This window comes from Amblyomma mixtum, chromosome 2, assembly GCF_055824585.1.
Source record: "Amblyomma mixtum isolate Tamu chromosome 2, ASM5582458v1, whole genome shotgun sequence".
NCBI lineage: Eukaryota > Metazoa > Arthropoda > Arachnida > Ixodida > Ixodidae > Amblyomma > Amblyomma mixtum.
In genome coordinates, this window is record NC_143013.1 from 291835367 (window position 1) to 291848044 (window position 12678).

At 45.6% G+C, this 12678-nt stretch overlaps 1 protein-coding gene across 1 annotated transcript in view; it reads right to left on the reverse strand.

The window, feature by feature from the left end:
- Positions 1-380: 380 nt before the first annotated feature.
- The window catches only part of Mer (ezrin/radixin/moesin family protein merlin), a 39346-nt gene continuing 27048 nt past the window's right edge, over positions 381-12678 (reverse strand). The window contains exon 16 of the mRNA XM_089574410.1: positions 381-722. Within this exon, the coding sequence (XP_089430536.1) occupies positions 672-722 (51 nt within the window). The 3' untranslated portion in view covers positions 381-671. The remainder of the gene's footprint in view (positions 723-12678) is intronic.

Here is a 12678-nt window from a genome sequence, read left to right on the forward strand (position 1 = left end):
CAGGTGCGTCCTAACTCCCTAGGACGTCCTGGGGACGTTTGAGACGTCCTGCGGACGTCCAGTGGAGTTTGTGCCCATAGGGGTGTCACACTCTCGTCACTGCGCATGCGCAGCTGTCACTCGGCTGGTCCGGCACACGTTCACACTAGTACGTCTTGGTTATGTTAAAACTCCCCAACGTAAACGGACGGTTCATTTACAGCGGAGACACCCGTGCACTAACAACTCCCACGTCCGTGTCCTGCCTCCACAAGAACGCAGATAAAAGTCGTTGCTGAAACAAGCGGTTTGTTTCCCTCGACATCGCTGCGCCAGAAACCCACTTTTGTTTTCATACTCACGAGGTGGCCGAGGAATCAACTCCGAAGGGAACAACAAAAGCAGGGCAGCGATAATTTTATTTACAAAATTTACACGACCAGAACGGCTGCACACGTAGGAGAGAGAGAGAGGACGAGGAGATAGAGAGAGGGAGAGAGGAATTAAAAGTGGGCCAGCGCAGCCAGCTGCACGGTTTTTCTTTTTCTTGTCAAATCATCAGGGCGGTGGATTTTCGGTCCGCTTTCTTGTTCCTTAAAGAAACGACAACACAGAAGCACACACAGAGAGACGGTGCGCGTTAGCGCCACACACAGGACACTACATCCAGCCACGAAAATATTAAGTAGGCATCATAACTCTTCGAAGAAGGCCACCCTCGCTTTTGTCGAACCAGACTTGGTCTGCAGAAGAGAGAAGAAACAAAAAAAGAAGAAAACAGTTAACAATGAGGAACATGTCACACGCGACAGGCACATGATCAGAGCATAAAAGGCAGCGAATGATACAGCTTCAAAAACTACGAAGTACCCGTCACACTACTCAGTTCTGCAGAGTAACGGTATTCGCCTGCATCTCGTCATAACGAAGTGGAAGGGACCCGGCGATTACTTCGTTATAGCCGTAGCTTCGTTATATCCCATGCTGACCGAGCTTCCAAGGGAAATCATTTCTTCGTTATATCCAATATTTCGTTATAACGAGGTTCGACTGTACTGCGTACTGTGCTGTAAGTTAGCGGCACCATCAGTTCCTAAAGGTAGAGAAGGTCCACAAGCGACTAGCCAGGCCCTCGCTTCTTTAAGACTCCCTCAAAGTGCGCTTCAATGCATACGAGGATGAACTATGAGACGCTCGACGAGCGTCCTGACGCCTCCGGCCATCACAACGGCCAAGCAAGACGGATCTCCGATAGCTGTTGTGGTACAGTGCCTAAAATGTATCCGCAACGACCTTTATGGCGCAGGTACATAACATACTGAAGGAACTGTAGCTGTGGCTGCCACCCACCGGAAAAACAGACGGCGCTCAAGTGAGGCTGGTGACGTCACGTGCACGAACGGTGCATGGAAGCACCGTACGGTACTACTAGGATCTTACTTTAAACAAGGCGATTCACACCTGGCAACGCTCAATTACCCTGATAACAGCAGCGACATGCTTCCTCGACTGAATTCAGTGCTGCTGCTGCTGCTGATGATAATAACGACGGCGCTGACGAACGATTTAAAACAGGCGACACACGGGAGACACAGATCATTGACAACTAAAACACATTTCATGAATCGCAACGCGTGCTTCGGATGTCAACGCGTTCTATCTCTACAGCGTTCACAGTGAGTGCCAGTCTAGTGTAGTCTCGTCCGACACGGTCATTGCCTTTTAGGCGCTGGAAGCTTCCGCCTCAAATGTTCATGAGCCTGCAGAAGACTCGCTGCATGCCGTTCAGTTCGAGCATACGACAGTCTTCAGCGAAAGCTGATCCCGGCCACAACAATTAAGCCTCGTCTGCTAGAGCTCCGCGGATAAACATGACACGCAGACTACGGAAAACGCGCGCATGCCGAGTTCGTTCACACGTTTCGTTGATGCCTTTCTTTATTCGCGAGGTAAATACCGAGCGTCTTCGCGGAGCGAGACGCGCATGTTCCGTATGCTAAACTATGGACTAAAGATTGTCAACCCCGCTGGTGAGATTCATCGCTACCGTTTGTAGACCGTTAACCTCTCAGCGAGATTGATAACATTTTCATTTGCAAGGTAATACAAATTCAAGAGAGGCGAGTTGAACGTACTTCTTCACACTTCACCTTTTTCCCCTGAAAAATTTCCGCCGTCGATACAATACGCGCGGTCGGGGTCATTCGCTATTCGAACCAGGCGCCGCCGCTAGGCGTCGCTCTGCGCGCTGCGGAACGCAGACGGTACGGAGTTCGAGCGTCTGCGGGACGACTGTACATTCCTCCGAAGCCCTTCGCAAGCTAAGAGCAGTGATATCAACATCGAACTATTCTAGTAAAGCAGACTGGCGGTGAACTCAGCAACCACTGGCTGTTTAAGTGCATTTTATTTTTTTGGAGGGCTGTTTTACTTAACCTCCATGCGGCTGAAGGAGAAAAGTCAGAGGAGGAGAAGGAAATTGAGTAAGGGTGCGGGGGGGGGGGGGGGGTTGTTTTGACTCCTAGCTGGTTCCCTTTCCTCAATACGCTGATGAAACCAGTCCCTGAAGTGAACTTCATTTATGGCTGTACTACGTCGTGAAACTGTCTTTACGAGACGCTGTTAAAACATATCCGCCAGGCTGGACAGCTTTGTTCGCTTATAACTTATAGGACAGTTTATACGATTCACACACCCTGGGGTTACAAGTGTCTATACTTTGTAGAGTGCTTACAACGAGTTCCTATAAGGAAGTTCAAAACTTTGAACATTTCGCTGGCAACACAGGGAACCAAATTCCCTCCCTATCACAATGCCACGTTCTGCAGGCCTAGGTAAAGCCCCTGAAACTTGGCCTAGGGCAGCGACACCACCGCTACATGCAACTTCATTGTTTCAAAGGAGCGCATCCAAGATACCGCGATACGTCCCAATTTTCCTTGCCTCCCCTTCCTTCCAGCCATCCCCTTTTGGTTCTAGAGTCGCCATGACTACCAGTAATTCCAAGCCATAACCGAAAAATTATGTTAAGGCTCAGAAATCCCAATTGCGGCCCTTTGTTTCCTGCAGCAGTTTGGAAGGTTCGGCAATTTGGAAAAAAAGAAGAGAAAATTTCCAGTCTTTAAATTCCCTAAAAACCCACGAAGATCCCGAAGACGTCCTGAACGTCCGCAGGACGTCCAACGGAACTCCAATGCCCACTGGGATTCCCCTTTCACATACTTTCGCTCTTAAAATTCCTCGATTGAAACATAACTGTCGACTGTTCACACCGCACATGTCCTGCTCCGGTCGCTCGCTACAAAGAGGAGCAGCGCAAGCAGGTGCGATGGGTGACGAGCGCGCGCGTGACTGCCGCGAACTTAATCGCCCTCATTAGAAATTCGTCGCGTAGCTGCGCGACGACGAACGGCAGCATGAACCAAGGCGGCCAGCAACAACTAGACATCCAACCGCAGCGCGCAGTTAAGAAATCTGAGCAACACAAATAAGCGGCGCATGCGTTAAGAACGACGACCGACGCTGACATCTGCCGCTTGAGCAGGCAGCAAAGTGACTATACAGCGAGTAACAAGCGCGTGACTACTACTGCGCCACCGGGCGACAACAACCCCGTTCAAAACACAGCTGCCATAAGACCGGCCTAAACCGAACAGGAGAAAAGACTTGTGCGCCCGTAGCGAGCGTTCAAAACACAGCTGCCCCATGACCGACCTAACCCGAACAGGCGAAACGACTGCGGTGACTAGCGCATGTTCAAAACACAGTTACCCCAATGCCGACCTAAACCGAACAGGAGAAATGATCAAAAGACTTCAATGCCCGTAGAGCATGTTCAAAACACAGCTGCCCCAAGGCCGACCTAAACCGAGCAGGAGAAAAGGCTTCAGTGCCCGTAGGGCGCATGTTCAAAACACAGTTGCCCAAAGACCGACATATTCCGACCAGGAGAAAAGATGCAGTGCCTGTAGCGCGCATGTTTATGAAACGGCCGACCTTATTTCAGGCACAGCTGACCTCGTTCGAGGACGCGCCACAGGAAACACAAACGGAGGATACAGCCGGGAAAATAACGAGAATAATAATAAAAAAAATCGGCGTAATAAAATCGGCCCACTATGGCCGCGACGGCCACGCTTCGCGATGGGGTCTGTACGCGTACAGAGCAAACAGCATGGCCCGGCGCGGGCAACACACACTGATTGGTTCCTTTCTCGGCATCACAACACATCGCATTCCTGACAACTTCCACCACATTCGCGCAGCAACGGCCCCAGCAGATGTTCGCTATGGGAGGGGGTGATGTGCTTGTATACATCTACGCCGTAACATTGCCCAACGTATACACTGCGGCGAGCGAAGCGGGGCTCGATGGTCTAGCTGCAAAACAGAGCTGGCAGCAATCAGAAAGTCTCATTTGAAAACAATCCTCGCAAATGCTGGCAGTCTAAACATTTTGCTGGTTACTGTGGACTTGAAGCTGACATGAAATCGTGGGGAGCTCAAGGGCTATATATTGCACAAAAATTTTTAATAAGGAAGTAATTACAAACTGACGTCCACCCAAACGCAGCCATACGGCTGCTCCAGTGAAGAGGTGGTCCTGGGTATGAACCCCGGACCAGAACGAATTTTTCTTTAACTGCAAAGTTTCTGAGAAAGCTGTACAGCTTTTCTTTGTAGCCGTATGGCTGCGCTTGGGGGGACGTCAATGAGTAATTACTCCCTTATTACAAATCTGCTCCACCTTGGGGGATTCCCCTAAATATTTGACCAACAAAAATTTTTAAAATCTGAATGATGGAGAAAATACAGAATAGGAATTAAAAGCTGAGTATAAGATGTGCAGGGAAGCCAAGGTGCTCAACTCCATTCTAATGTAGGCCCAAGTAAAAAACTAGGGCACAGTGCAGTTCGTGCAGCATTATAATTAACACACGGAGAGAACACCTACGCAGAATTCACAGAATGCTTTCAAGCCCTCTGTTGTGCATTTTAAGGTGAGCTGCAGCGGCACTGCGGCTGTTAACCGAGTGGCCCTTGTGAACTTCACGATTTTCGTTTAAGTTGCAATCTGTTTTCTAGTCATTTCTGTCGACTATACAACCTCACTGTTTGCCTCAATTCCAGCGCACCACAACCTAATCCAGGCATCACTGAAAACTTTGAAATGCATTCACTTAAATAAGCTGCAATATTAAGCACCAGCACATTATACTAGACCTTGCAGTTTTTAAGAGCAAATTTTAAAATCTCAGCTTAAGCAATATATTGATCTGTGCTCAGATCTCACAATGTGATCGCATGCAGTTGCCTGATTAAGCTTTGCCACAGACAATAATATATCTAAAAATGAACTAACTAACAACGCAGGTGGATACCACCTCTAAAAATGGTGAAATCAAAAATGTGCTACGGGAAGCTACCTCCGTGAAAATCTCAAAAGAAAACTGGCAAGTGGCTCGATCAACATAAATTCTTGATGCTTTCCAGATTACGCATTACCCACTGCACTCACCGTCCTTGTTTTCTATTACAGTGATAAAGCACAAAGTGAAATGGGCTGAAAGGAAAAAAAACCGAAGAGGACACTCTACTTCTGCATGACCTACTTTAATGGAGTGCAGTATCTCTTAAAAAAATAACTAATAAAACAAAAACATTATTTTCCCACTTAACTGGCTGGATATAACAGCCTGTGTGCTATGAGGCCTCTGATACGACCCTTTTTGCCAATCTTAACTAGTGCACTGCTGAGGCAGAACTGTGCCAATGGCACAGAGCAGCAGCTGTAGTGCAGACCTCGAAAAACTATTACCCACTTTCCAACAAGGCAGCAAGGTGGCTGACCCTATTGCACTGAGCTACAGAGTCAAAGGAAAGACAAGCAAACGGCAAAATGTTCAGGGCAGACAGGTGCTGCATGTCCTGTATGCAGGCAGCCTAGTGTGTCAGATTCCTTTTCCATGGAAAGCACAACTGAGCTCGATTTAGCTAGGCTGCCTGACATCGTGGCCTCACTACACTGAACAGAGCTGTGGCAGCTGTGAGAAAATGGCCATGCTCCATGGAGCAGAGACCTAATTGTGTCCAAAACTGTCACAGTCACCTAGGCAAGTCAATCAGGGCAAAGCTACGAAACCTCACACTTCCTGATGAAGAGTTCATTACAACGATCAGAAAACTTTACTGAAAGGACTGATGAAGATACAAGATATCGTGCTTAGGCCCCTTAGAGTGTTTTTTTGGCTAGCGTAAAATTTCAGCCCAGCATGCCAACTGGTCCTAACTTTCCCTTTAGTAATCACAGCTGATTCAGCACTGCATGCACAGTCATGCTTGAGCCCTGCAATGTGCTCACAGTGGTCATGCTGCATTTCCACCTTGTACGAATTGAATTCCCCACATACAAACATGCGGTGGCACTGCAAAAGCCCAACTTTTTTTTACTACTAATAGTAAACCCAATTTCTCAGTACTGTTTAGCTCACGATTCTGCTTTAAATGAGCTCCAACACATGCTATGCTGCTGGTGATGAATGATGAATGGAATGACTGTGCTGGAAATGTTACTGGTGCGAAAGCGCTACTCCAGATGCGCCAACCTCGAGCAAGAATCTTGTCTTGTGTGATCGAAGTAACTCGGAGTAGGCTCGGATCAGTTCGGAGGAACATCGCGCAAGCTGCAGCCAATGGGAGGAAGCTCCGGAAAGTTTAGAGTCGTGTCGCGCTAGCTGCCGCAGTGCGGAGAAAGGATGATGAAGAGCGAGAAATGTGGTTGTGTGCACATGACAGATGCCAGAAAGGAGAGGCAAAGAATGAACACATGCTTTCACACGTCTACTTGGTTTAACTAAGTTAGAACCCTACCACTTTTTGGCGATCGAAAGAAGTGCCCAGTGCTCTGCAATGTGAGCGAGTTGTACTGTGACTGACTGTGGTTACCAGACACTTGGGTCCTCTACAATAAAATTTACCATCGTGACATCATCAGCCTAGTCACCTAGTTACATCCGCTGCGTTACTCAGTCAGCCCCCCACTCCCTTTTCCGTGAATTTCCAATTAACCCTGCCCAGCGCCAACTGCAGTCATCTTATCCATTCACACTTCCTAAACTCATCCGCCCACCTGATTTGCTGTTGCTCCCTTCTACACATTTATTTCCCCTTGGAATTCACTCTACTACGCAAAGGAGCTATTGGTTATTGCCCCTTTGCATCACATGTCCTGCCCATTTCCTATTCCCCATTTCATCTGGGGTGCCATTAGCTGCCTTTTTTCCCAAACCTACCCTGCTCTCTACCTAGCTTTTAACATCAGGCCTATGAGGCGATTTGTATTTACAGTGTGAAAGCACTCATACACTCACCAACCCCGACCATGAATCTTGTCAGCCGATCTTACGGTCTTGCTGATGGCCATTTCTCCTACAAGCACAGCCCCGAATACTACCATCTGAATGTTAATTACTGGTAAATAAACTGCTTATACTGAAAAAATGTTGAGATAGACTATAAGCGATTGTTGACCACAGGACTGCCACAATATATCACTGAAAAAGTCAGTAAGTCATGCGTAGAAAATAATATTCACGAAGAAAACAACAACAAAAACTTCTGTTGTGAAATAAACACCGGAAAAAAAAAGCTGAACTTTCAAGGAAAAAAAAAACGAAAAGTCCAACCCATAACTATAAGGGACACAGTAGTGGAGGGCTACGGATAAATTTCAACCAGCTAGAGCTCTTTTAACATGCACTGAAATCGCACAGTACATGGCTGTCTTGCATTTTGCCTGCATCGTAATGCAGCTGTGATTGAACCCACGTAGTCGGGCACAGCAGCCAAGTGCCCTAACCAGACCCATGAAGATTAGAGTAGGTTACACCAACATATTAACCCAAAATATTAGTGAAAAGTAATAAGTGCAAGATGGCCACAAACTAGCAAAACACACCATGGAACAGTGCAAAGTACAGACATTTACAGCTAGAAAAAAAAAAAAACTGACAGAAAATAACTGAAGTTCTCAAAAGCAGCAGAGTGCCATGTGCCTACAGCACAAAGAAAGCAAAGCTTGAATGCAATCCTTAATTTTCAGAAGAATCTTTGACAGGACATACAGCCTGCACGAGTGTCACATGAAGCGCTGACACTGAATTGGACATGCACACATGGTTCCACAGACTGTTAAAAAAAAAATAAGACAAGGAAAACGGAGAAGGGAAGAAGATCTCTAATCAGACGGCATCTCCACTGACCGAGTGTCTATCGCAATAAAGGTTTTCAGCAGAACAATCTGTAACGCGCAGAAGAAACCTCCGTCTCAGGTACATTTGCACGCAGGTAGTATGACCTCGGAGCAGAAGCAGCAGCTGCTGGAAAAGTTTCGCTGACAGCAGGAAATGCGATAGAGAACTGCAGAAATAAAGCACTGTTTTGCTTCCCTCACATCCCTTCAAAGCCCACCAGAGTCACGGGGCAAATGGCAAAGAAATTTTCGGTGACAATGCTTCCAAGCGTGGAGCACACAGAGGCTGCATTGTGGCTCACATACACTATAAAAGACGGTAGCATTAACATTTGGTCAGAGACCAAAAAAAAGCTTAAATGAAATAATTTTTGACATAGTACAGCCATTATTCCCTTAAATCACCATGTTTCCCCATCCTTAGGGTTGATATTGCAGCCACAGTGTAAGCTTCTGTAAACAAATAACTGGATCTTCCTGTATTAATTTTCTTTGCTTTTCTGAAGATAAATCTCACTTACAAATTAGCGAAATTGGTTTCTCAGTATACAAGGCATAGACAATTAATTCTACAGCAGAATGTGGTCAAATGCGCAGAGCGGACAGTGTCCAAGGTAATCTTTGAATTTACGCCGCGAAATTTTCAACTCAGACCAGGTCAGGATTACGGACTACAGCCATGTTCTGAATGCGGAACTCTGAAGCTATGAAAAATCACTCAGTAATTAAGGTTAAGAAGAGTTTGTGCTCCTAGCATTACATCACTTGTACCTTGAGTATACTACATATTTTAAATAACTTAAATGCAGCTTCAAAAAATGGATGGCCTGTTCAGCAGACACGAGAGAAATGGTGTGTTTTCATGCTGCTTATGTACTGAAATTAGTGAATTAGTCAAAGACCAAATATACAAATATTAAACCACCAATGTTACAGTACGCTATTTAATGTTAAAAGTATGCTATGGTAAGGAATGTGGAGGTTAATGTCTCAAAGCTGCAAAGGAAGCTTGAGAAATGTAGAAGGGGAGGAGGGGCTCACAATGTGCCATCTAAAGATGGTAACCTGCGTATATGCGTTCACTGGCGCGATGCCTGACTCCTCTGCACCTGCTGCCACCACTTCATCCAACAGGTTTCCCTGCCTCTGCTTGTTCTCCCGTGGCTGTTGCCTTGCCATGGTACCCTGCACAACTCCACAACTCCAGCGAGAAGTGGCCCTGTGTATATGCTTACCTTTCTTCCAACTTGCGAGCACACTAGTGCCTACTTACACCTTTTACACGTGTATTTCCGTGCCAGTTTAATTCTCTCTTTTACCCAATTATCAACGGCTTTTTATGCTCTGGCGGCGTGTGGTTCGACATGGTTGCGGTTGGTTCTTGGAGCGGCGGGGATGCTCCAAGGTTGGCAACAGTTGATGGCACATACGAGCTTGGCGGATGCTCGCTGCACTATCTAAGGGCAGCAGTCTGCATAAATGCGTTCGCTCGTGGGCACCTTGGACCCCTCCGCTTCTGCCACCACTGATTCATTCCAGTGGGCTCCGCCATTTTCTTGTTCTCCCGCTGCTGCCGTGGTGCCGTGGTGCCATTTGTGCATGCTGCTTTTGTCCTAGACCATCCCTCCCTTTCTAGCTCCTGTCTGTTACAGGAACTATCTTCTTTTGACTATTTCCTTGCCTCTTACCTGCCCTGACCCACATCCTCTCTTCTGTACTCTTCAATCCACTTCCCTTGCATAGTCCCATTGCAATGACCCCTTTACAGGAGGCAGTCACAGGACTGCGCAATCTCCCCTTTTCACTACCTCCTCACCCCCACCTCATCCCTTCCCTTCCATAACAACCTCAAAACGTTGGAAGAGGGGCATTGATGTGAAGGAAAGAAAAAAAAAAAAACCTACAGTCAACAGTTCACAATTCAAACTCGAAACAGACCAAAAATTCGCTTGAGTTTGAACTAATCGAAGTCTTTTTGGTACTCTCAAATTTAATTGGTCGAAATCATCTGTTCGAATAAACAGGACGTTTGAATTAATGAGACTGTACTGCATCTTGATCCATGCCTGGATTATGTAAATATTAAGCACAGCAGTAAATGGAGTCAGAAAGCTGGCCGTGAAGTGACAGGCCACCCCATCTGGTGTTAGTCAGGGAATTACTAATAACAACATTTTCCTAACATGGCCCCATCCCAAGCAACCACAGACATCTGTCGGACGTATGAGCTAGATCCGAACGTCCTTTGCCATGATCGGATGTCCGTCAGACTACGAACACAATCTGGTTTCGCATGTTCGTATCCGTACATCTGCTGGACATACAGACAATGTCCGCTTTTGTATATCCGCATGAGAGAAGCAAGGTATACGTCCGAAGGATGTACGGGTGAGTATATTCCCAGGATATGAGCATAGAGTTTATTTCAAATTTTTCACAATGAAAATTCATGCCGTTCGGGTAAGTATACTGTGGAGATCGCTTTTTTAACCAAGAAAGACTCATTCCCGAAAATTTTTTCATCAATTTTATTGGTTAGTTGGCTCGAAATTGTGTCCATATCTGCAGGGTTTGACTTGAGTACGCTTGTAAATTGGTGCGATTCCACAGTCATATATTTGCAGTGCAAAGGCCACTGCTGAACTAAATTTGTTTAAGGGCAGGAGCGGGTGCTGCACAATTAAATATGCTTTATTTTACAGATGCTCTAGAAGTTGGGCAGACAGCCAATAGATGACAAACATGGGCTGAATAAAGGATTTAGTCAGTCCAAGTAAGAAAGCCTGAAAACTTACATCAACACAACCTACTAGATGATGCTCTAGTTACTAGAAGCTCTTAAGTTGTACTGGGTCACGCATATTTACCTGCAACTAGAAAAAAGGCCTACTGCCAAATGACAACAAAATTCATCATGTAATTGTTGACTGACTGGCAGAATCACTGGCTTTTGCCCTTGGAAATGAAAAATGTGCAGTGTACAGTGTTTCACTCTCATACCACATAACAGCTGTTCTGCAGACTTCTTTCCCCTCTCCCCCCCTCTCTTTCACATGCGTGCATGTAAATGAAAACAGGAGTAAAGCTGGAAAGCTCCCCCTGAAATGCAGTCAGAGTGCAGCATTCACAACAATGAGCCAAGTGAATTACCATGATTTACTAGATAACATTGTTTCTTTGCTTCATCCAGATACATTCCATCACCAACTCATCGCACATTTTACTGAATCCATTGCTTAACATGCCTTTGGCCACATCTTTTGAATATCTTTTTTTGCTTTGCTGCAGCTGTTAAGTGCCATTTTGATGCAATTTTTGTACTTACCTTTTCCTTTTATGCTTTTCATCTTTACTTTTCATAGCTGTTTGTACTATTTTGCACACCATATCATGAATTGTACGATATCCCGACTTGCTGGATTATGTGATAATAACACGAGCTACAAGCATTTTACATTAATTTGTTATCTCTCTTTCTTATTTTCCTGTAGTTAGGTTTACTACTCTGTTCTCTTTTCATGTGCTCAAGTATTTTTCTAAGTACTGCATTTTTCTTTTCATTCTGTTCTGCTTATTCTGTTTGATGTCTGAAATTCAATGTTTAAAATTTGGCGCCCCCCTCTTACACAAAGCCTACAGGCCTGCAAAGTATTTCAAATAAATAAATTATGCAAAGTGGGTTTTCAGTGAACTACGTGCGAGTGACATTCAACATGCAACTGCAGCATCCTCGATGCATGTGCATTAGTATGCATATGAACTACAGCCCTGCAGGTCTGCATCATAAGAGAAGTTTTTTTCCTCGCCAAAGAACGATATTTCAGAGCTGCTGAAGGGGCATGAGGATATGTCTTTTATGCACTCACAAGTGCACTGCACATGTCGTGCTTCACATCCTGTTGTTAAAAAGTCAAGTTCGTCGTCTCCTTCATCGTTGCTGTTTTTTTTTTCTCCCCCCCACCTTTGTGTATAGCGATGTCTGAGCCAAAAAGCTGATAAGCCAAAAAACAAAACACGGTAATCAAGCCCATTGACCTTTGGCAATTGTTTTCGGGATAAGCTTACTGTGCAGAGGTGGGAGCATCAAGATGAACGACTTGTCTCACACTGCGCTTTCCTTTCCACGCGACAACTCAGTCGTAAAAGTGCCCAGGTCAGAGAAACTATGAACCTCTTAACAAAATTAGTACCCATTGTGCCAGTATACCAATGCAGTTGTACAAGTAATAAAATGCACTTGCACTCAACGATCCCCACGCCTCCATTGTGAACACAATAGGCGAAAAAGTGAAAGACCTCCGTTGCATAAAAAAAAAAGTATGCAGACAAAGGTGGAATAAAAAAAACGAGAAATATTTATCAACAATGCGCAAAAGCTCAACCATTACTCATCCTGCACACTAGCACACTCAGCTACAAACAGTCGCAGGTATAGTAAAGCAGGTGTT